This window comes from Mustela nivalis, assembly GCF_964662115.1.
Source record: "Mustela nivalis genome assembly, chromosome: 8".
NCBI classification, from domain to species: domain Eukaryota; kingdom Metazoa; phylum Chordata; class Mammalia; order Carnivora; family Mustelidae; genus Mustela; species Mustela nivalis.
In genome coordinates, this window is record NC_139027.1 from 116,348,800 (window position 1) to 116,372,363 (window position 23,564).

General features: G+C 45.2%; 1 protein-coding gene and 1 long non-coding RNA gene across 4 annotated transcripts; one reads left to right on the forward strand and one right to left on the reverse strand.

Annotated features, from left to right (window-relative positions):
• Positions 1–2,697: 2,697 nt before the first annotated feature.
• On the forward strand, positions 2,698–12,152 carry SNRPB (small nuclear ribonucleoprotein polypeptides B and B1). Of its 3 annotated transcripts, XM_082745629.1 has the most exons (8): positions 2,698–2,854; positions 5,572–5,723; positions 7,908–8,019; positions 9,882–10,034; positions 10,535–10,673; positions 11,003–11,128; positions 11,874–11,921; positions 12,006–12,152. In XM_082745629.1, the coding sequence occupies exons 1-7, from the start codon at positions 2,852–2,854 to the stop codon at positions 11,882–11,884; spliced, it is 696 nt and encodes a 231-aa protein (XP_082601755.1). In that variant the 5' UTR covers positions 2,698–2,851; the 3' UTR covers positions 11,885–11,921; positions 12,006–12,152. The 3 variants fall into 3 exon arrangements, with proteins under 3 accessions (XP_082601755.1, XP_082601754.1, XP_082601753.1); XM_082745628.1 differs by having other exon boundaries at positions 11,874–12,152; XM_082745627.1 differs by lacking the exon at positions 11,874–11,921.
• LOC309872046 lies at positions 7,070–7,901 on the reverse strand. The gene is made up of 2 exons (XR_014315637.1): positions 7,295–7,901; positions 7,070–7,232 (listed from the first exon to the last, which is right to left on the reverse strand). It is a non-coding gene; the product is annotated as an uncharacterized lncRNA (long non-coding RNA).
• Positions 12,153–23,564: the final 11,412 nt, after the last annotated feature.

Sequence of the window (23,564 nt, forward strand, 5' to 3'; positions counted from 1 at the left end):
ATCCTGGGGAAAAAAAAAGCCAGATTCCTAGAGTTCCATCCACCAGTGTTCTAAAGGATAAGAACATCCTTCTCTGAATGTTGGGGCAACAGCCAAGGATCAGAAGATCTTGCAAAGTCGGGTTATATACAAGGACAGGCTTTGCCCTGCTAACGTAGATCACTGGGGCAGACCCGGCCACCCTGCTGACCAGGCTCTGAGGCAGAGCTGACTTCCTAAAACCCTTGCCGCTGCTACTCATCAGTTCTTTTTCCAACTTCCTCCTTCCTCTGAGAACTAGAAAGCTCCTCGGCCAGTGCAGTTTTCTCCCATGCTAAGTGCTTGCAGGACACAGCTTTCTCCAACCGACTGGCCACCATGTTTTCTCTAGCTCTTTAATCAGACAGTGGTGGCTTAATCGGGAGCCCAGAGTCCCAGCCCAGGTCACTTCTGTTCCCTCCATTTAGTCCCATGGACACACACCCTAGGGCCCCAGGGGGCTGGCTGGCAGGCAGATCACTTGACCTTGATCCTGGGCTCCTGTTTGCTGGTTGCTGCTCCCCGGGCCTTCTCCTTAGTTTTGCGTGTATGGGCCACTGGGGTCTCAACAGCCACTCTTAGCTGCCCTATCTCAAACTGTGCACTGAGCACCAGGTTCCAGCAGCACTCCAGTGTCCATTTCCAAGGGCACTTATGGCAGTGCCTTGAGTTCTTCTCACCAGCTCATCAGTCTCCACACACTTGTGCCCCAGAGGTCTGTTTGCTGCACCCCTTTGGATGCAGATACTATGCAGTATGTGCTTTGTATCAACATCACCCTGGCTCCCTGTGCATATCCTACTCCCTCTGTGACTCTGCCTCCTAGCTTTGGTGTGCCTGATGACTATAGATTGGCTGTGGCCCTTGCAGAGGACTCCCCCTGCAACTTCATCATCCCATGGACTGGAACCACGTCTTCCCCCCTGAAGGCTGAACCCCAGCCTTAGGGAGGCAGCTTTCCTTTACCCTTCTGAGTTTACTCTACTTTTGTTTACCCTTCTGAGTACTCTCCTCCTGCTGAGGGTTTTCTTTCAATATTTACAGCTACTCTCCTACCATTGCATACTCATTCTTCATGCTAAGTTTCCCATTGAAATCACTGTGTGGTTTCTGTCTCCTCATCAGACCCAGATTGATAAAGAAGTGAATGTGCATGCATATAACTTCTATATGAGGGCAAAGACATGAACTCTGTACCTGCATTTATTCAGTGACTCCAGTGACAAGCCAAAGAAACAGCGCAAGTAAAATTATTAATAATACTAGCTGGGGCTATGGCCTTGAACTCAGACACAGAAATACAATGGTTTGGACCCTGGGATGGCCAACTACAGGCCTGAAGACCAAATCTGGCCTGACACCTGTTTTGGTAAGACCTGTGGTGTAGGAATGATTTTTATATTTTAAATGGTTGAAAAGAATAAAAAAAAAAAAAGAATAGCATCTGTAAAGTTTTATTGTAACAGCCATATATTTGTTATGTTCTCTTGAGCTGCTTTCATCCTGTTATGGTTGAATTGAGTCATTGCAACAGAGACCATGTGACCCATAAACCCTAAAGTGCTATCTGAGCTGACCCTTAACAGGAAAAGTTTCCCAGGCCCTGATCTAGACTGAACCTCAGGAACACTTTACCAAACAAAGGCCAGATGAATTCATGACCCCCTTTTTCTTGTTTGTGGAAATCGACAAGCTGATAGTGGCTAGGAGAGCATGGTATAGTGGAGCAGGGGACAACATTCAGATTCAAGATATTTTGTAGGTGAGGCCCACAGGACTTGCTGATGGATGAATTGTGAGATGGGAGAGGAAGAGAGGAATCGAGGATGCTTCCAAGTTTGTCATTTTACTTTTTTGCTTTTTTAACTCGAGAAACTCCCGAGTCGGGGAACGCTGGTAAGAAGTGGGTTTGGGAAGAAGAGTGAATACAATCAGGAATCCAATTTTCATCATGTTAAATTTATTAGACCTCCAGCTCAAGCAGGTGGCTGGAGATAAAAGGCCACGAGATAAATGAGGAGCCCAGCATTAGAGGAATGAATTTGAAATTCCTGAGCATTTAGGTAGTAGTCACAATTCCCAGGATTGGAGGGGATTGGTTGATTGACTCGTTCAGTCATTCAAATACGTTTTGTTAAGCAGTGTTCCAGGCATTGCTGTAATGAAAAATACACAAAGGAAAATTTACACCCTCAGGATTTCCATTCTAATGGGAGGAGTAATAAAATAACAGAAATATACACTGTATTAGGGATCAATGTTAAGGAGAGAGAGATAAAGCAGGGATGGGTGGGAAGGTTGTAGTTTTAATCAGGATGGCCAGCAAAGTCCTCTGTAGGAAAATGTTTGAGCTTAAATCCTGCAGGAAGTGAGGGCATGAGTCGTGCACATAGCTGGACGATTAGTATTCCAGGCAGAGGCAACAGCAAATGCAAAGGTACTAAGGCAGGAGGACGACAAGCTAGTTCGCGGAAAAGCAAGGACATTGTCTGCAGAAGAGGCGGGGGAGAGTGGCGGGAGATGATGACCTAGAGGTAATGGGCCCGGGTTGGGGACCGGGACTGAAGTGGAACTAGGAAGGTGACCGAGTATCTCCGGAAAATTCAGTTTGACGTTAGCCCCGCCCCCAAAGACCCCGCGGGCTTTAGGCTCCGAGCTCCGCGTTTTGGCCGGAACTCAAGAGCCGACGCCGGACCGGAAGTTGCTTTTACCCGACCCCATTTTATCCGAGGCCGCACTTCCGGTGGCGGCGGCGGGAAGCGGAGCGCAGGAGGACGACTAGGCCTTGGGCGAAGAGAATCCGGCGGGAATCGGAGCCATCAGAACCGCCACCATGGTGAGGAGGCACAGGCTGGCGGCGCGGGAACTTCCGAGTCTGTCGTGGAGAGCTGACCGCGACTGATCGGGAGTTGGCGGGGGAGGGGGGGGAGGTCGTGGGTTGGCCGCTCATGGCGGCGAAGGCCCGGGCCGCGGCCGCCCCGTCCCAGCAAGGGAGACCCGGACCTCGGCCATTCGGCGGGGTCGGGGAGCGGAAGGCTGGAACCGAGGGATGGAGGCCGGGGTCGCTCGGTGGTGGCGAGGATAGAACCGCGGCTCTTCATGCCGCTGTAGCCCCAGTACTTGGGATCCTACGGGCACTAAGTAAACTTTGGCAGAATAAATACGTGTTTGGGGTTCGGAGCAGGCATTAGAGCCTCAGGAGGACTTGTGAAACAGGGTGAGGGTCTGAGGAGCTGTTGCCGAAAGAGGTGGGAGGACTTGTGGCCAAAACCGGGGGGAGTGCTTGGGTCCTGTAGACGGGAGGAGGGAATGGGAGGGGGACGGAGTATGTTTGGAGGAAGAGTGCAACTCATTTTGTTGAGCGTGCCTTTGTGTCTGAGTTTGTCTGACTTTTCAGGGACTGGGGCTACGTAATGAAACGCTTCCTTCCTTCACCCAGTTCACTTTCTGGTCGGGGACACGGATACTGTATCCGGAGTGGTAATTAAGCATTATGTAAAAGTAACGGCGACGGAGGGGCGGGACAGGAACGCCCTCTGGGGTAGATGATGCTTGAGCAGAGTCCTAAAATATTGTTAGAGGTGTCTTCCCAGGGAGGATGGAAGGGGATGTTACAGATGGGAAGGACTGCAAGAACCAGGCATGAAGGGTCGCACTGTTGAAAGTTCCTGGAGGGGGAAGGGATGGATGAAGGGGTGGAAGGAGAGATGGGAGGCATTGGCAGGAACCTGGTTTCTAAAGGCTTTACATGCCACCTAACCCTGTTGGTGATGAGGCATGCCATTGAAGGATCGAGCCAGCAACCTGTCCTGAACTTAGTTACGTTTAGAAAGAGCACTCCGTTCTGTAGTGTTGGGTGAACTGAAAGCAGGGAATTGTTTGTGGGATTGGTTGGAAGAGTAAGCACTGGCTGGATTCAGTCTGTCCAGGTTCCAACCCAGCTTCCTGGCTGTGAGACAGGGCCAGCTACTTAACCTCTCCTGGCCTCAGCGGCTGCATTTGTAAAATAGGAGTAATAATTAGCCTGATTTCTAGAATTAAATGAGATCTCTAGTGCTTGTCACAGTGCCAGGTACACAGGGAACAGCCGGGAAAACTTAGCTATTACAAGGTGGACAGACCAGTAAATGTTGCCATAAAGGTTCACATCTGTGTGACCAGAAGCTGTGTGATTACAAGCCTGTTAACGTGGTCATTTGAGGGAGAGTGAGCCACATATCCTGTGTCTCCAGGGTGTCAGTCAAGGTTCTGATCCACACATTGGTTTATTAAAAAACCTGTTCTTGTCCAAGCCCACAGAGATGAACAGCAAGCCCAGGACCTGGCACAGAGAAGGCGCTTGGATGGGTCATGACTGGCCCACACCCGTCATACTGACGGGAAGCTGATGGACAAGTCAGATGTCAGGGGGTTTATTTCTAGAGATGTAACTGCCAAAGGTGCCTGACAACTTGCATTGAGAGATCTATTTAGTCTCCCTTTTAGCAAAGCTCCATTGAAAGCCAGGCTACAAATTGGAAAAAGTTGTTGGATTGATAAAGAAGTAGACAAGTTATTTATGTTATTTTTTTTTTAAGATTTTATTATTTTTTATTTTTTAAGATTTTATTTATTTATTTGTCAGATTGAGAGAGAGAGAGTACACGCAAGGGGAGAGACAGGCAGAGGGAGAAGCAGGCTCCCGGCCGAGCAAGGAGCCCCGGGTGGGACTCGATCCCAGGACTCTGGGATCATGACCTGAGCTGAAAGCAGTGGATTAACCAACTGAGCCACCCAGGCGTCCCAGGATTTTATTTGTCAGAGAGATCGGGAGCACAGGCAGGCAGAGACAGAGGGAGAAGCAGGCTCCCTGCCAGGCAAGGAGCCCGATATGGGACTTGATCTTAGGACGCTGGGATCATGACACAAGCAAAAGCAGCCGCTTAACTGACTGAGCCACCCATGTTTCCCAAGTTACATATGTTCTTAAAGACCATTATGAGTTCAAACTGATGAGCGCCCTGGCCACCAGAAAGTTTCCCTACCCAAAGGTAGTCTTGGATGCACACTAACGTTTTTGGTTTAGCGATTCCATTCTCCTGCCCTCCAAGCTGATCAGCTCCTTTGTGTTGACAAATTCTCCTTGTTGATTGGATCTTTACTGCCAATCATTTTAGCTCCTCTTTCACCCGGTCTTTTAAATGGGCTGTGGGTGTCACAGCACTAGTCACCTGTAATCTGCACAGTGGCAGATTGCTCTTCCGGTATGGGGGGGATTGGATTACACGCTCACGCTCAACCCTGAAACTGACGCAGCACAGGCGCAGGTAGTTGTAATATGAAAAAGACAATTTTAAGGGAAGGGAATAACAGTTGTGGGCAGAGGTTAGGGCTGAACGAAGGGTGATGTGGGAGAATTCCTGGGGAAGGGCTGTGGCCAGAAGCCAGAGCTGAGAATCTAGTGAGAACAATAGACAGCCATGTGGAGGAGAAGGCCACAGCTGGTCTTCAGGAAGGACCAGCCATACAGAGGTCTGAAAGAGCTGGACTCATCCTGCTGATTTGTCCTTGCAGACCGTGGGCAAGAGCAGCAAGATGCTGCAGCACATCGACTACAGGATGAGGTGCATCCTGCAAGACGGCCGCATCTTCATCGGCACCTTCAAGGCTTTTGACAAGCATATGAATTTGATCCTCTGTGACTGTGACGAGTTCAGGAAGATCAAGTGAGAAGTGGGCTGTATGGGGGTGGGATGTGAGTTTCGAGGGAAGTGGGTGGGTGGGCGGGGTGACAGGTGGTGATGTAGCTAGCTGGTTCCTTGGTTTGTTCCGTGTGTTAGAGGGCAGATGTAAGTGGGGACAGTGGACTCTAAGAACACTCCTTCCTTGCTAGCCCGGCAAGCCTTGCTCTCTAGTCTAGCTGAGTGCAAGTTGTCAGGAGGGCTGCTAGACTTTTTGTTTCTCTGACTTTGTCTGCCCCTGGGTACTGGGGTAAAGGGCTCTCATGTTCTCCCCACAGGTGTGTAAGGGGGGAGAGCTTGGTTTTCTGGCCTCATTGCCTATTTGTAAAGCTGTAGCCTAAAGGGCTCTCCCAAGGCAGCCTGGTCTGAAACTGCTTTAAGAAGCCTCTGACCCTCTTCAGGGTAAGTGCTCAGCTTCCCGTGTGGGTTTGGGGCCAGTGATTCTTGTTGGCATTTATAGACACAATTGGAGATATTTTCTACTTTTCTACAATTCCATACGTTATTGGATAACTCCCTTGTTTAAAGACTCACAGATCTTAAGCTTCTGGCCTGTTTAAAAATGTGGGCTATAGTTCTCCGTGCATATTACATTCAAGGCATCCTGAGGCCCAAAGAAGTTAGGTGACTTCCATAATCATTCAGCTCTTTTGCCACATCCAGTGGTCCATGTTAGGTTATTGGCAGCTCTGACTCCTCTGATTCCCTTAAGGGCTGTCCTTTTCTTTTTGTGGCAAGAGGTCAAGAAGTACAGGACACGATGTGGTAGGGATGGCTGAGTGCCAGGGATACAATGAAGAGGGGCCAGCTGATCAGCATAGAACTATTGCAGATGGTTCTCCCCTGTTGTTTTTTTAATGAAACTATTCTGATAATTTAAAATTGTTTTTTGGGAAATATATTTTAAAAATATGTAAAAGTATATGCAGAAAGATTTAAATACCCAGAAGGGTTTGTGTGTGTGTGTGTGTGTGTGGTTTTTTGGTTGTTTTCATTTTGGTTTTTTTTTATGAAAGAGCAATAAATTCTTCTATTTAAAAAAATATAGATAAGGGAAAAAGGAAGAAATGTCCACCATAGAAAAGTGCTTTTAATTTAATATAAAAAAATACCATAAAAGAAAACCTTTAAGTTTTTAAAAATCAGAGCCTTTTATCTTTCCTCTATTTTTAGAATATTGGTTTTGATTTTTTTTCCCCTTCCCCTGTCTTGCAGCAGTTACTCTATTTCCCATTTTACATTTACAGTTGACCCTCGCAACAACCCGGGGGATGAGGCACTGGCCCCACGCAGTCAAAAATCCATGTATAACTTTTGACCCCCCCCCCCCGACTGAACTGCTGATAGCCTGCTGGTTGTCTGGAGGCCTTACCAAGGACCTAAACAGATGAACGTGTCTTTTATGTGACATGTATTATATACTGTATTCTTACAATAAAGTACGATAGAGAAAATTTATTAAAATCATAAGAAGAGCAAATACATTTGCAGTACCTATCAGAAGAAATGGAGAAAATTTATTAAAATCATAAGAAGAGCAAATACATTTGCAGTACCTATCAGAAGAAATTCCCATGCAGGTGGCCCCGCACATTTCAATCCCATGTTGTTCAAAGGTCAGCTCTATGTTTTGTTCCTCCTTTTCTGGTAATTGCACTGGGAACATCTGTTTTTGCGCTTTGAGGACAGAGGTGTAATTTCTATGTAGTTATTCTTTCATTGTTTCTATTTCTCTGATGAGGTGACGGCTGTAGTAGAAGGATGCTACGTGCAAGAGGGTTGAGGGGTTCGGTGGATTTCAGTTGTTCAGGCTGCCTCCTCACACTGCTAAGGCCTTAAGCTGAAGGGAGGGAGTAGGGTAATGTCAAAGAAGACTGGACCAAGGAATGGCCTTCCCGATGGTTATGGAATAACATTCGATCCAGGGCTGGGCTTTCTTAATTCTTGTCCTGTGTCTTGGTCAGCACATCCCCTTGGCCTGGAAGACAACCACTAAGGGGTAATTAGTTCAGCCTGTGAAGGCTATCCAGAGGAGCTTAGAGAAAGTTTTTGTACCATTTGTTGGGAGGTACAGTGTAAAACAAATCTTGGGAGGCCCCTAGACAGGTGAATGGGAGCATTACCCTTTTTCTAATGCTTGCTTGTTTGTTTTCCTAAACCCATCCTCAGGCCAAAGAACTCGAAACAAGCCGAAAGAGAAGAGAAGCGAGTCCTTGGTCTGGTGCTGCTTCGGGGGGAGAACCTGGTCTCAATGACAGTGGAGGGACCTCCTCCCAAAGATGTAAGTCCGTGCAGGGGGCCAGTACAAGGGAGGCAGCCCTGCTGTGAGCCAGGTTTTGTCTTAGGTTGTCTGCCTTTCACTGCATTACTCACAGGCATCCTCTGGTTTTTGTCTTCCTTTTACAGATAATAGAATCTCAAAGAGGTTATCCCACAAGTAAAGGTAGAGATGGGGAACCTTTTCTCAGCTGATGTACATAGCGAGTCAGGAGAAGAAGCACTTGCGGCCATCTGGTCACTTCTTAATGTGATGACATTTTAGCTGGACTTTTAAAACTCTTAACTGCAAGGGGTGCCTGGGTGGCTCAGTTGGTCAGGTATCCAACTCTTGATTTCAGCTCGGGTCAGGGGCTCAGGGTTGTGAGATTGAGCTACACATCAGGCTCACGCTCAGCAGGGAGTCTGAGAATTCCTTCTGCCATTGCTGCATGCCCACCCCTGCTCATGTTTGCTCACTCGCTCTCTATCTCAGAATAAATGAATCTTTGTAAAAGGAGGGGGGAGCTCTCTTAAGAAAGGATCAGGAAACCAAAGGGCTCATGAACATTAATTGAAAATGCTGGATTGTGGGGCAGTGCGTGGGTGGCTCAGTCACTTGAGCTGTCAACTCTTGATTTTGTCTCAGGTCATGATCTCTGGGTCCTGGGATCCCACCCTGTGTTGGGCTCCACACTTACTGGGGAATCTGTTTGAGAATTCTCTCTTCTTCCTCTCTCACTCATGAGCACTCTCTCAAATTAAAAAAAAAAAAAAATCTAAATCCAAATAATAGAAGGTATATATTTTATAAAGTTAGAGAATAATGGTTAACATTTATTAAGCATCTTCTGTGTGCCAAGCACTTTAATATTTTAGTTACTCCTTATACATAGTTTATTGAGATAAATTATTCCCACTTAATAGATTAAAAAAAACTGAGCTTTAGTGACATGCCTGAGTGTCCTAGCCTTAAGTGGTGCAGCTGGCATTTGGTCCCAGGCATTCTTGGTTCCATAAACATCAGCCCACATTTAGAAATAGAAAAGACTTTAGATCATCTAACCAGGTTTTCATATTTTCATTTTAAGGCATTGTCATCAGAGGAATAGTCTTACTTTTACTTTGACCACATGTGTATTTGGGGTTTTTTTTTTGTATTTAACGCATAATATGTATGCAATACTTTATTCTACTTATTCACTTAACATTGTAAACATATTTCTGGTTGCGGTATACTTTTTATAAGTAATGTTAAAAATATCATCTTAAGTGATGATGGAGTAGTCATCCTAGTCATTTTCTTCTTTTTAGACTTTTACATTGAAGCCTTTCCAGTTAAAATGTTTGCAAGGGATTTACCATATTTTTTGGTTAAAGCATATGTCTATATTTATGACTCTTAGATCTGTTTGTAGTAGAATACACTACTCTTACATAAATCATTGTAAGTCTTCATGACCACAGCTGGTTTTGTCATAACCTCATCATTTACAGATGAGGAAACAGTCCCAGAGCTGTATAGGATTACTTGTCCACTGTTACCTTCCAGGTGAGAGTCAGAGCTGGGACTGGACCTCGTTTCTCTTTGAGGCCAGGTCAAGTGCTCTTGTCTGCCTACACCCTTCTGAACGGAGCCCTGCCCCTTTGTTGGTTTAATTTTCATAGTGAATATAGGTTGAGTTGTGGTGTATTAATCTCTGGACTTCCTCTTAAGTTCTAGCCTGCTGTAGGAGTGACAGACATAATATCTTGGGTGGAAGAGGAATGGTGTTAACATGTATGGGTCTTTTGATGCCCCATAAATCTTAGGGGCTGTCTTGGCAGTGGTATTCCAAAGTGTACTTCTGATTCCCCAGCCTTTTAGTGTATTTCTTTATGTTTTAGACTGGCATTGCCCGAGTGCCGCTTGCTGGAGCTGCCGGGGGCCCAGGGATTGGCCGGGCTGCTGGCAGAGGAATCCCAGCGGGTGTTCCGATGCCCCAGGCTCCTGCGGGACTTGCAGGGCCAGTCCGAGGCGTTGGTGGGCCGTCCCAACAGGTAAGGAGTTGGGGAAGGGCACCAACTTCTCCTGGTTAAAATGAAGAATAGAGAGAGGGCCCACAGTTTGGGAAGAGTCCAGAACAATCGACCTCTGACTGTCAGGCTGTCAGTATCTCATTTTGCTCTGTACATAGTCCCAGAATCAAGTGAGAAGGAAAACTTAACATTGTAAATTATTTTGTTGCTGTTGAAGTAAAGAGATGCATAGAAGGTGTTGGGGCAGAGTGTTTCCATGACAGCAAAGGGTCTGTGCTGTCTTACAGCCTGTTCACAGTTACACTAACAGTGTGGAGGCTGTCCCTCATTTGGACTGGGCCACCTCAACTCAGGCCTGGAAGATGGGAATGAGCACGCAAGCTTGGTCTTCTCTGGCAGGTGGTTTCAGATAGCCTGATGCTGCGAATTGTAGCTTAGGGGGTGGGGCGTCTGCTCCGAGTTGTGAGGAAGAGTAGGATGCTGTGTTGTCCTGTGCTTACTTGGCCCCTATGTCCTCTTAGGTGATGACCCCACAAGGAAGAGGCACTGTGGCTGCCGCTGCAGCTGCTGCCACCGCCAGCATTGCGGGGGCCCCGACCCAGTACCCGCCCGGCCGTGGGGGTCCTCCCCCACCTATGGGCCGGGGGGCACCGCCTCCAGGTGAGGAGCCCATAAGGAGACCATGGCCACGTGATGGGAGATGCCTGAGCTGGATTCATGATGAGACATAATGTTGACTGAAACTGATGAGGAGTTTATGTAATTAAGCAGGATTACTCTGAGATCCAGCCTGGCTGATTGACCATGGGACTAGCTGGACAAGAGCCATAGGGAGCCCCACCTCTGGCTCAAGGCCCAGTTTCTTAGGAGAGACTGGGAGGGTGGAATGGTCCATCTGTCTCAGAACTTGGTGGACAGCTTTGCTATGTTTCCTGCTGCCTTCTCAAGATAGACACTTGAGCTGTATTCTTGGGGCTTTTCTCTTTTAGGAATGATGGGCCCACCACCAGGCATGAGGCCTCCCATGGGTCCCCCAATGGGGATCCCGCCTGGACGAGGAACTCCGATGGGCATGCCGCCACCGGGGATGCGGCCCCCTCCTCCAGGCATGCGAGGTAAGTGCTAGCAGCAGTGACTTGACTTCCCTTAGAGCATGTTGGAATGGGAACTGGAGGGAAGGTTTGGTTTTTGACCATAACCCTCTGGGCTTCTAGGCCTTAAACCGAGGGAAGTGGACTCTTAGAGGGCAACTTTGTCCACAAAGGAAAGAGGGAAAAAGCATTTCTTAAAATCAGCCTTCCCTCCCTCTTAGAGTAGTTAGAGTAGTCCTATACCCAGGGAACTTCTCAGTGTCCAAGGCAGTATTCTTGGGGCACTGTGAAATAATACATTCTAGAAGTCCCCAACAAGGGTCCCAGGATTGTCTTATGCCCTTAGGTTTGATAATGTCTAGTAATTAAGAGGGGAGCCCTGGGCTTTGCTGTACTATTTATTTATATATATCTATTTAAATCCAGTTTGAGAAATGCTGGCATAGATTAGCCCTCTCATTTTATAGATAAGGAAACAGGCCCCAAGAGCTTAGTGTCCTGCGTCCCAGATTGGTGTTCTTTGCACCAAGGCATAGTGGGTGATCTGTGTGTCTCTAGTTTGGGTTTTTTTTTTATGGGTTTTATAATCATAGGAACCCATACCTACCAGAGAAGTCCCCAGTTAGTATATATGTTATGTCCCTCTGATCACTTGGTGACTTTTGAGGGGTGGTATGTGTGGGAGGCTGGGGTGGGGTGGGGTGGGGGCTGGGGCTGGAGATTGGAGTTGCAGATCAGGCACTGACTAAACTTCTTACTCTTACTTCAGGCCTTCTTTGACCCTTGGCCACAGAGTCATGGAAGTAGCTCCACAGAGGTGCGGGCCTGACTACCACAGACCTGTTTGTTTGCTATGCCGTTGTTCTCAGAGTCTCACGGGATTGTCTGGTTTTCCTTTCAGGGCCCCCTCCCCCGGGAATGTGCCCACCAAGGCCCTAGACTCATCTTGGCCCTCCTCAGATCCCTGCCTGTTTCCCGTAAGGCTGTACATAGTCCTTTTACTTCCCTGTGGCCTGTGAAACTAGTTTATAATAAACTCTTAAGAATATTTAAGTGTATCTGGTGTGTCTGTTTAATTTTAGATAATGGGGTGCTTAATAGAGTTAAGAAAGGTTGTCTTGGAAAAGTTAGTGCTAATCTCAGCTGCTTCCCTTATAAAATATTTTACTACACATTCACAGAGATGCAAACTTCATACCGAGAATTCACAAAATTGAACTATGAGATGTTTTCACATATCAAACTGGCAAAGATTAGTTTGTTGAAGTAAACACTCAATGCAGTGTTGGTGATGGTTGTGAATTGGCAATCTTCTTTGGAAGGCACTCATCTTGATAGCCTCTTACGCACTACTTCAGATGATACTCGTTTTCATATGATAAAGTAGGAGGCAGACACTGAAAATGAAAACCAATCGCACTCGGAGAGGAACAGTTTTGGTATAACTTTCTCCCAGCATGACACACATGCATACAGTCTAACCTCTTAGTTGCGGTTCTCTATGATTTCTTCCACCTAAAGTCTACAGTCAGTGGATAAGATGGTCACTGAGCAGTACTCAAGTACTTAGTACTATCAAGCTTCCAAGGGTACAGAAATACGAAGTGCACACTATTCTGAAGGTACTGTCTGGGGCAAGACAATTCTAAAAGCAAAGGAGACCTTGAAAAAGTGTTGTACTGAAGTGTTAGAAATTTCTTCAGGAGTGTAAAGGTGGTTCAGCATAATGGAATATACATTAATGGAAGGAAAAAGCCACATGATCATTTCAATAGATGCAGAGAAAACATTCGATGAAATTCTGACACCCTTCATGATTAAAAACAGCACATTAGGAATGGAAAGGAACTTTGTAAACATGACAAACGGGTTTATTTGAAAAACCCACAGCCAACACAGCCAACAACGGAGGTACCCTCTTTAAACACTGCTGTTCACCCTTGTACCAGAAGTTAGCCACAACAATTTGGTAACTATACAAAATTAAAGATACAGAGGTTAGAAAAGTAAGATGACAATTCACCATGTAGAGAAAATCCCAAAGAACCCATGAGGAAACTAGAGATGGTCAAGTCTGCAGAGTTGCAGGGTCCAGGATCACACAGAAATCAATTGTGTGTCTACACCAGCAACAATCAGAAAAGGAGATTTATTATTTTTTTTTAAAGATTTTATTTATTTATTTGTCAGAGAGAGCAAGAGCGAGCACAGGCAGAGTGGCAGGCAGAGTCAGAGGGAGAAGCAGGCTCCCTGTGGAGCAAGGAGCCCGATGTGGGACTCAATCCCAGGATCCCAGGACGCTGGGATCATGACCTGAGCCGAAGGCAGCTGCTTAACCAACTGAGCCACCCAGGCGTCCCTGAAAAGGAGATTTAAATCATTGCATTTACAGCAGCATTCCAAAGAATAAAATACCTAGGAATTGTTTAACCAAGGAGGTGAAAGATTTGTACATTGAAACTAAAACATCTTGGGGGGGGGGACAAAAAACCAACCCTAAATAAATAGACCACTCGTGCTCATGGGTTGGAAGACAATATTGTTAAAATGGCAATACTCTCCAAGATGATGTATATATAGATCGAGTGCAGTCTCTGTGTAAATTCCAACGGCCTCCCCCGCCCCCCAAACAAGTGGATCGGGGTGCCTGGGTAGCTCAGTGGGTTACAGCATCTGCCTTTGGCTCAGGTCGTGATCCCAGGGTCCTGGAATTGAGCCCCACGTCTGGCTCTCTGCTCAGCAGGGGACCTGCTTCCTCCTCTCTGCCTGCCTCTCTGCCTACTTGTGATCTGTGTCAAATAAATAAATAAAATCTTAAAAACAACAACAACAACAACAAGTGGATCCTTCAAATTCCTATGAAGCTGTTAGAGGCCACAATTAGCACAACTTATATTGAAAAATGTTTGGGGCGCCTGAGTGGCTCAGTGGGTTAAGCCTCTGCTTTCAGCTCAGGTCACGATCTCATGATCTCAGGGTCCTGGGATGGAGCCCTGTACGGGCTTTCTGCTTAGCAGGGAGCCTGCTTCCCTTCTCTCACTGCCTGGCTCTCTGCCTACTTATGATCTCTGTCAAATAAATGAATAAAATCTTAAAAAAAAAATGTTCAAAGTTGGATGTTTCACGCTTCTGATTTTACAACCCAGTAAAAATCTTCAGTAATCAAAGCAGTGTGATATAAACATACAGACCAATGGAATAGAATTAAGAATCCAGAAATAAACCCTTGCTTATATGACTAACTTATTTTTGACAAGTGCTAAAACTTTTTATTGGAATAAAAAGTCTCTTCATCAAACAGTGCTGGGACAATTGGATTTAACTAGTGCAGGAGAATGAAGTTGGACCTCTGCCTTGTTCCCAGGTCACTCATTAACTCAAAATGGATCAAAAATCTACATAGAAGGCTAAAACGATGAACCTACTAGAAGGAAACAGGTAATTCTTGACCTGGAGTCTGGTGATAGATTCTTAAGTTTGACACCAAAAGCACAAGCAAAACGAAACAACTTTTGTGCATCAAAGGATATTATCAAGAATGTGAAAAGGCAGCCTACAGAATGGTAGAACAATATTTGCAAATCCTATATCTGATTTGGGTTTAATATCCAGACCATATAAGGAACTTTTACAACTCAATAGTAAAAAGATAATAGCCCAATTTAGCACTTTAAAAATTTTTTTTATTTATTTATTTGACAGATCACAAGTAGGCAGAGAGGCAGGCAGAGAGAGGAGGAAGCTGGCTCCCCTCTGAGCTCTCGAGAACCTGATGCAGGGCTCGATCCCAGGACCCTGGCTCAATCCCAGACCCTGGGACCACAACCCCAGCCAAAGGCAGAGGCTTTAACCCACTGAGCCACCCAGCAGCCCTGATAATAGCCCAATTTAAAAGCAAAAGAATGGAACAGATTTCTTCAAACAAGATCTACACATAGATAACAAGCACATGAAAAAGATTCAGCATCACTGGCTTAAAGAGATGCAAATTAAAACCACAGTGAGAGACCATTTCACACCCACTAGGATGGCTATCATGGACGATAAGGGCGGGGTGGAGGGGGCTAACTGCTGGCTGCGAGCATGTGGGAAAATAGGACCCCTTGTGCATTGCTGGCAAGAATATAAAATGGTGCAGCCAGAATGGAAAACAGTTTGGTGGTCCATCAAAAGGCTAAACATAGAAATACCATATGATCTAGCAATTCCACTCCTAAGTATATACCCTAAGAGAAATGAAAATCTATGTCTATGCAGAAACTTGTATGTGAATGTTTATAGTACATTAATCATAAAAGCCACACTGTGGAAACAACTCAGCTGTCCATCAGTGGGTGAATGGATACACAAACGGTGGGATATGATATTCAATAAAATATTATTCAGCCATAAAAGAAATGAAATATTGATACATGCTGTCATTTGGATGAACCTTGAAAACACTGTGCTAAGGGAAAGAAGCCAGATGCAGAAGGTCACATTATAGGATTCTTATTATTTGAAACATTCAGAATAGGTAAGATCATAGAGACAGCGAATTAGAAGTTACTGGGGCATGGGGACAGGGCCAAGGTCGAATGGAGATGGATTACGTAGTGGATATATTGTGTTTTTATGTGGTGATGAAAAAGTTTTGTAACTAGAGATAGATAGCTGGTTATTATATAACATATTGAATACAACTAAATGCAATTGAGTTCTACCGGTCAAGTTAATAAAGTAGTTACTTACATGTTAAAGGATTTCACCTGAATTAAAGAAGAAAGAAGGGAAAAGAGTTTTTTGATTACAAAAAAATTGAAAAAAAAAAAAGGGAGTTTCTTCATGTAAAGAGGTTTACCAAGGTTTTTTACTGTGGGAAGGATATTTCAGCAGAGGAAAAGGCTGAGGAGTAAGGACATCAGGGAGGTGAGCTTGGCAGCAGCTTTTGGCAGAAGATTGAATGGTGGGCTCAAGACAATGTCATAGGAACCTATGTCCCAAGCAGCAGCAAACTGCAAAGCAGGGCTGGGGCACCCCTCCGGGGAGCCTCCCATTCGCTTATCAGACGTGGCCCAAAAGAATTTTGTACTCTTAGCCTGAGCTGAAAGGCATGGACTCTTCTTTGACCATTCAAATAATACACGTTTTCCTCAACAAAGGAAAAATGTAGTCACGAATTTCCTAGTGATTAGCAAAGTAAAAATACTGTCTGCTCAAAACTAATTGAAATCCAAATTGTGCTTGGTCAGACCCACATGCAAACTCTTCTGTAGTTCATGTATTCTGCTTGTTTCTTTTAAAAATATTTTATTACAGAAAGCTCATTAAAGAAGGAAATCTACTTAAAGAAGGAAATCTACTTCGAGGGGAACAGGAAAGGAAGGAAGTTCCCACTGTATACCATGTAGAACTTTTAAACTAGGAACCATGTGAGCACTTTCCCTAGTTAAAAAAAATAAAAATTCAGTATTAAAAAAAAAATTCATCAACTGTAGTTAAAAGAAAAAAATTTAAGTTAACATATAATGTCTTATTTGTTTTGGGAGTACAGGTCTGTGACTCATCAGTCTTACACATTTCACAGCATCGCCATAGCACATACCGTCCCCAATATCCGTCACTCAGCCACCCCATCCCTCCCACCCCGCTCCCAAATGTACTAAAAAGAAAGAAAGAAAGAAAGAAAGAAAGAAAGAAAGAAAGAAAGAAAGAAAGAAAGAAAGAAAGAAAGAAAACCCACCAGGAGGCAGCATTGCTCTGTCGGGAGGGAGGGAACTGCTGGTGTATGAGCTCAGACTGGTGACGGTGCTGGGATTGTGGGTTGTGGTTTTGATTCCTCATTTTCTATATTGTTCTAACTTTCTACAAAGACCCATACAGAAATAAAGTACACTTTATTTAAGGAAAGAAGAAAGTGTCGAGCTCTGCCCCGCTTTGGCTGTGGGGCCATATCTCTGTATGATGTATACAAATTCCTAAAAGTAGACTTACTGAGGAAGATGAGGGATATGTAAAAATGTTGCAAGATACACCAAGTGAGTAGCTCTCCAACTGTATCATCTTGCATCATTTGTAACAGGGTATGTGTGTGTAGGGGTCTGTTTCTCACATCCTTGCTAACTTTGTGTATTGTTACATTGTTAGATCTTGTTTCATTTGATACCTTTTAAAAAAGCACCACTTATTTTTATTAGTAATTACCTAGTTATGAGAGAGGCTGGTGATGTTTTCATATATTTCAAAGAAGCTTACGTTTATTTTTCTGTGAGGGACTTCCCCACTCTGACAAGGGCAGGAAATCCCTCCCCATTGTTTACCCATGGCTCTGTGCACTCAGCACGCATTGAATGAATGGATGGGAAATAACTTTTCTAGGCTCTGGTTTCCTCATCTGTAAGATGTGAGTGTTCCCCTATTGGGATACTGACCTCCCACACTCCCCAATTTTGGTTGGACAGTGGGGACTGATGACCTTCCACATTTCATCAAGGGGCTAGAAAAGATTTATTGTTGACATAAAGTGGCTTTGGGGGCAAAGCAGGCATGCTCCTAAGCAGGTCTGAATATGGCTTGAGAGAGCAGGGAGAGGTGACTGGCCCATTTTATTGTGCTTAGGGAGTGGGGCTATGCTGAGGGGCCCTTGAGAGGGACCCCAGGTTCCCAAGGGAGGGAACCCACAGGCTTTCTCATGGGCTTGAAACTGTCAGCAAACATAAACACATGAAGCTGGGCTTCGGATTACAGAGTGATAGAAGAGGGCTTCACTGAAGATTAGATGACGTTATATACATAATAAGGTCAGCACAAAGGAAGGAGCCAATGAATATTTGCCATTATTATTATTATTCTTGAGTCTTTCGATCCTAACTTTATAAAGAGAGAGTTTTGTCTTTTGAATATGACCTTAGATTTTTTTTTTTTTTTCAGGAGTAAGGTCTATATAACTATAGGATTTGGCTGCTGTTATGATATGGTTTGCTTGTCCATCTCATCCCAGTGGCCCAGTTACAGTGCTTTGCATGGAATCAAGAGTGTGCTTGTTTCCAGAATGCCTCATAGTGAGGGCCTTGCGTGGTGCTGTGCACATCGCATGTGCTATGTCAGGGAAGGCTAGTTGATATGAATGGAAGAGAATGTCCCTGGGGCATGGGGTGGGTGAAGCTGAACATGGCCATGTCCTATGATCCAGCATTTCCACTCCTACATGTATCGCCAACAGAAATGCTGGGCATCTGTTTACAAATAGATGTGTGCATGAAGGTATATAGCAGCTCTACCCGTGATAGCCCAAACTGGAAACTACCTACATATCCATCATCAGGAAAATGGATAGATGGTAGTAACAGTTTGAAAGATATGAAAGACAAATTGTAGTATACACACACATTGGAATATTGCAGGTCAAAGAATATGAAAGATCTACAATACCTCCCAACAATACAGATGAATCTTCTGTATAAAATGTCCGGTGACAATGATGTGTAATTCCATTCATCTAAAGCACAAACACTAATCTTTGCTTCCACAATTTAGGATTATGGCTACCCTGGGGGGAGGGGTGCGTAAAGGGAGCTTCTAGGGTGCTGGTAATGTTCCATTTCTTAATCTGAGTGCTGGTTACCTGAGTGGGTTCAGTTTGTGAGAATTCAGCAAGCTGCACAATTTTCTAAAAAAAATTGCATTTTATATAAATTCACTTATTAACATATAGTGTACTATCAGTTTCAGAGGTAGAGTTGAGTGATTCCTTGGTGGCATCTAACACCCAGTGCTCATTTCACGGATGCACACTTTTGATATGAATATATTTCTGTATGCATGTTAAGCCCTTATAAAAATGGAAATGAAATTTTCATCGGGGAAAATCGCAAAGGAAACTTCTCATTATGCTGACCACGGTGGTGTCTAGGGGAGGAGACCCTGGCTGGTGTTTCCCCTTCCTTTCTGTATGTTCCTAATTTACTCTCACTCATTCATTCACTCATTCTGTAAGTATTTATTGCATGCCTACTGTGTACTAGGAACTGTTCTGTTCAACTCTACTGGGTATAGGAATGAACAAAATATTCTCTGTACTTGATGAACCTCATTCTAGAAGGGGAGATGGACAGTAAATAATATGCATGTAAATACATTATGTCAAATGGTAACAAATGCCATGGAGTAAAGTAAATCAGGAAGGGAGATGTGAAATGCTGTGAGTGCAGCTCTTTAATTAGGGGATCAGTGACGGTCCTGCTGATAAAGAGCAATCTGAGCAGAAACCTATTGGAATGAGGGAGCAAGCCTGGCAGGTGTGGTTGGGGATGGACAAAAAGGATCCCAGGTAGGGGGTACAGCAACTGCAAAGGCATTCAGGTGGGAGCGCTCTTTATTTTTCACAAAACATCAACAAGGTCTCCGCGTCAGCTACCAATTTATTGCGTCTCAGCCCCAAACCCAGCCTTTTGATCAGGAGCGCAATGTCATAGTTTGTCGGCAGAGGGCGCTGGAGAGACACGGCAGGGTGCTAGGGCTTGCTTTCCGCTTCTGGTGAGTTCTCCCGGGCTCCTGCAGCTTGCACTGCTTCTCTGGGGCCCGGCTCCCACAGCCCGGGTGGTCTCAACAGCACCAGCTTCTGCACGGAGGAAGGCTTTGTCAGCACCGGCTCCTGCGACGCCCTAGCCATCAGCCCCCCATGGCCAGCAGCCTCCCCGGGACACCTGTCTCCCGAGGTTTTGTAAGAGCGCCCCTGGGGAGATACCTTGCCACCAATGGCTTTCCCTTGCATCTGACAGGGCAGATTTCCAGCAACTTCCACTAGAGAGGCCACAGCTCACTTCTCCACAGATGTGCTCACCATAGCATGTCCTCTACAGCAAGCGAGGTCTCAGCCTTGGTGGAGGGCGGGAGTGGGCTCTTCCTGGGGGCTTTTTCTGCGGTAAGGCTAGTCACAGATCATTAAATGGGAAGTTTCTAAATTATTTGGAGTGCTCTTTATTTCTTATTATCTAATTCCCTATTACTCCAACCCGCGTTATAGCCAATAATTTTATTTATTTATTTATTTATTTATTTATTTATTTATTTATTTAGAGAGAAGTGAGGTGGGGAGCAGAGGGGCAGAGGGAGAGAGAAAATCTTAAGCAGGCTCCATGCCTAGTGCAGAGCCTGTGGCAGGGCTTGATCTCACCACCTTGGGATCATGACCTGAGCAGAAATCAAGCATTGGACCCTTAACTGACTGCATCACCCTGAAGCCCCTCAATAATTCTTTGTATTAAACTTTCCCCATACAGATGACTGCATGACTAATCAGGTCCTGCCTGATACAGTCCCTTTGGCTCTTGAGGAGTGGGTAAGAAAGACAGTGATAGGAAAGGCCAGAGAGAAGCCCTGGAGGACCCTTGCTTTCACTCTGAGTGAGATGGGACGCCCATGGAGGGGATTGGAACAAAGCAATGACATGATATACCTTACCTTTGGAAGGCTCCCTTGGTTGCCTCGAGGAGAAAGGAGAGAAGGGGAGTAGGAGCTGAGGCAGGGAGACTAGGAGGGAGGCTACTGTAATATTCTAAGCAAAAGACAGTAGTGGCTGGGATCCGAGTGGCTTGGTGGTGGTGCCAAGAAGCAGATGGATTCTGGGCATCTTTTGAAGGCGGAACTGACAGGATTTGCAGTTGGATGTCATGAGATGAGAGAGGAAAATAGGGGTAAAGAATAATTCCAAGGATTTTGACCCAGAGGGCTCCCCAGAAGGGGTTTCCATCTACAGTAGGAGGTGACAGGAATCAGGGATTCGGATTTGGATTCAATTTTGGATGTGGTAAGTTAGACACAAATTGAGAAGCATTTATTTAAGAAAATCTACCAAACCTCTGTAAGACCCATGGGAAATCCATGGCATTTTAGCTTAGAGCTTCTGGTCCCCTACCCCCAGCTCTGTGGTCCTATCAGGGCAAGGCAGGCCTTGAGGGCTGCATGGATGAAGAGACTGGACTTTATTGGAGAAAAGTGTAGAATATTACATGCCCTGCAGCGATGTCAAACCCAACAGCAAGATCAGTGGCAAACTATCAGAGAAGACCAATGTCTCCATTAGCCTAAGGCCTCTGAACTGGTTGGAGCAAGCACCAACAGATAGACCAGCCAGAAATTTAATAGTGGATATGTGGGAAGGAGGCAGCCAGACAGGCTTGGTAAGATCCTACTTGTCCCTGGTGGTCTGGAAGGCTGAGGTCATAGCTAAGGCTGTAAGCCCTTAAAAAGAGAGCATAGAGAACACCAGCCAGCTACTCCTTCCTGGCTGAGTGTGAGGACAGAAATTCGGGGCACCTGGGTGGCTCAGTGGGTTAAAGCCTCTGCCCTCAGCTCAGGTCATGATCCCGGGGGTCTTGGGATCAAGCCCTGCATTGGGCTCTCTGTTCAGCAGGTGGCCTGCTTCCTCCTCTCTCTCTGCCTGCTCTCTGCCTACTTGTGATCTGTCTTTCAAATAAATAAAAATCTTTAAAAATAAAAAAAAAAAGAGATTAAAAGATAGGGCCCTCTTGTAAATTGCCTCGACTTTGAATGCATTCCTGAAACCACCCATACATGCATCAGCGAAGGAGAGGAGGCATGCTGGCTCAAGGTGCTTCACCCCAACCCTTGATTCATCATGTGCTGACCCAGGGATGACCTCTAAGAAGTCAGACTTAAAAACAAGAACAAAAGAACTCCGAACTCTAAGTTGAGAGGTCAGCCACCACACAACGCAAGGCAAAGAGATGCTACAATCCAGGCCAACAAAAGGAGGACACAGAGAAACAAAGAAACAGCAGTAGCCACTGCCCCTCCTGGGAGGGATCAGAAGTCAGAGTGGGAGGAATATCTGATGTAAAATGTCTAGTCTTCAGTAAAAAATGCTTGAAGACATGCAGCGCGCGCGCACACACACACACACACACACTCACACAAGCTAGGAAAGCATGACCTCCCCCTCTCCCTGCAGGGGAAAAAAAAACAACAACAACCCACAAACAAAACAGTCAATGCATACAATCTCTGAGCAAAGATTTCAAAGCAGCTCTTACCAATATGCTGGCCTAACAGATCTATGGGACGCCCCGCCCAACCACCGCAGAACACACCTGCTTCCTAAGCATGTGGTAACACTCCTTTTTTTTCCTTGAAATATTTTATTTATTTATTTGACAGAAGAGAGACAGCAAGAGAAGGAACATAAGCAGAGGGAATGGGAGAGGGAGAAGGAGGCTTCCCGTTGAGCAGGGAGTCTGATGCGATGTGGGGCTCGATCCCAGGACTCTGGGATCACTCACGACCTGAGCCGAAGGCAGATGCTTAACTGACTGAGACACCCAGGCGCCCCACATGGTAACATTCTTGAGGGTGGATGATACACTACACAATAAAGCAAACCTCCATCAGTTATTTTTTAGATTAACATTTTTATTTTGGGATAACAATAGTTTCCATGCAGTCATAGGAAACAATACAGAAAGATCCCAGGTAGCCCTCCGCCAATTTGCCTGAACAGTAACATCTTGCAAATTACAATACAGTATCCCAGCCAGGATACTGAACTTGATACAGTCAAGGGCGACAACCTTCCATTACAAAGATGCTTGTGCTGCCCTGTTATACCCACCCTACTCTCACCCTCACACCTCCTTAACCTCAGACAGCCACTAATCTCTCCTCCATTTCTAGCATTTTGTCATTTCAAGAATGTGGTAGAAATAGAATCATATAGTATGTCACCTTTTGGAATTGGCTTTTTTTTTATTTGGCATAATTCTATGGGGATTTCTCCAGGAGTATCCATAGTCCATTCCTTTTAGTTGCTGAGTAGTAGTCCATGCTATGGACCCCAGCTGAATTAGCAGTTAAGGAAATCTAGCTTGTTTCTGGTTTGGGGTTGTTACCAATAAAGCTCCTAGACATCCATGCACATGTGTTTGGGTGCACACTAACTTCATTTCCTGGGGTAAATGCCCAGGAGTGCAATTGCTAGTTTGTGTTTTAGTGGTTCCTTCCTTCCTTGCTTCCTTCCTTGCTTCCTTCCTCGCCAAACTATTTCTACAGCGACTGTAATATATCACATTTATTCCATCAAGATAAGAGCGATCAGGGTTCTCTGCATCCTTGCCAGCATTTGGCATTGCCACTAGATTTTAATGTTAACTGTTTTGTTGATCTATAGCAATGTCTCATTGTGGTTTTAATTTGCATTTCCCTACAGGTTAATAATATTGAATAGCCTTCCGTGGGCTTTTGTTGCCATCTGTATATCCTCTTCAGTGAAAAGGTTATGTCTTTTGCCCATTTCCTCAGATTGTTTTTTTACTGTTGGATTTTTGAGAGTTCTTTATGTAGTCTGGATTCTAGTTCTTTGTCAGATAACATGGTTTGCAAACATTCCCCCCCCCCCCCCCCCAGTATGTAGCTTGTCTTTCATTATTTTAACAGCATCTTTCATGGACACAGAAGTTTTGAATTG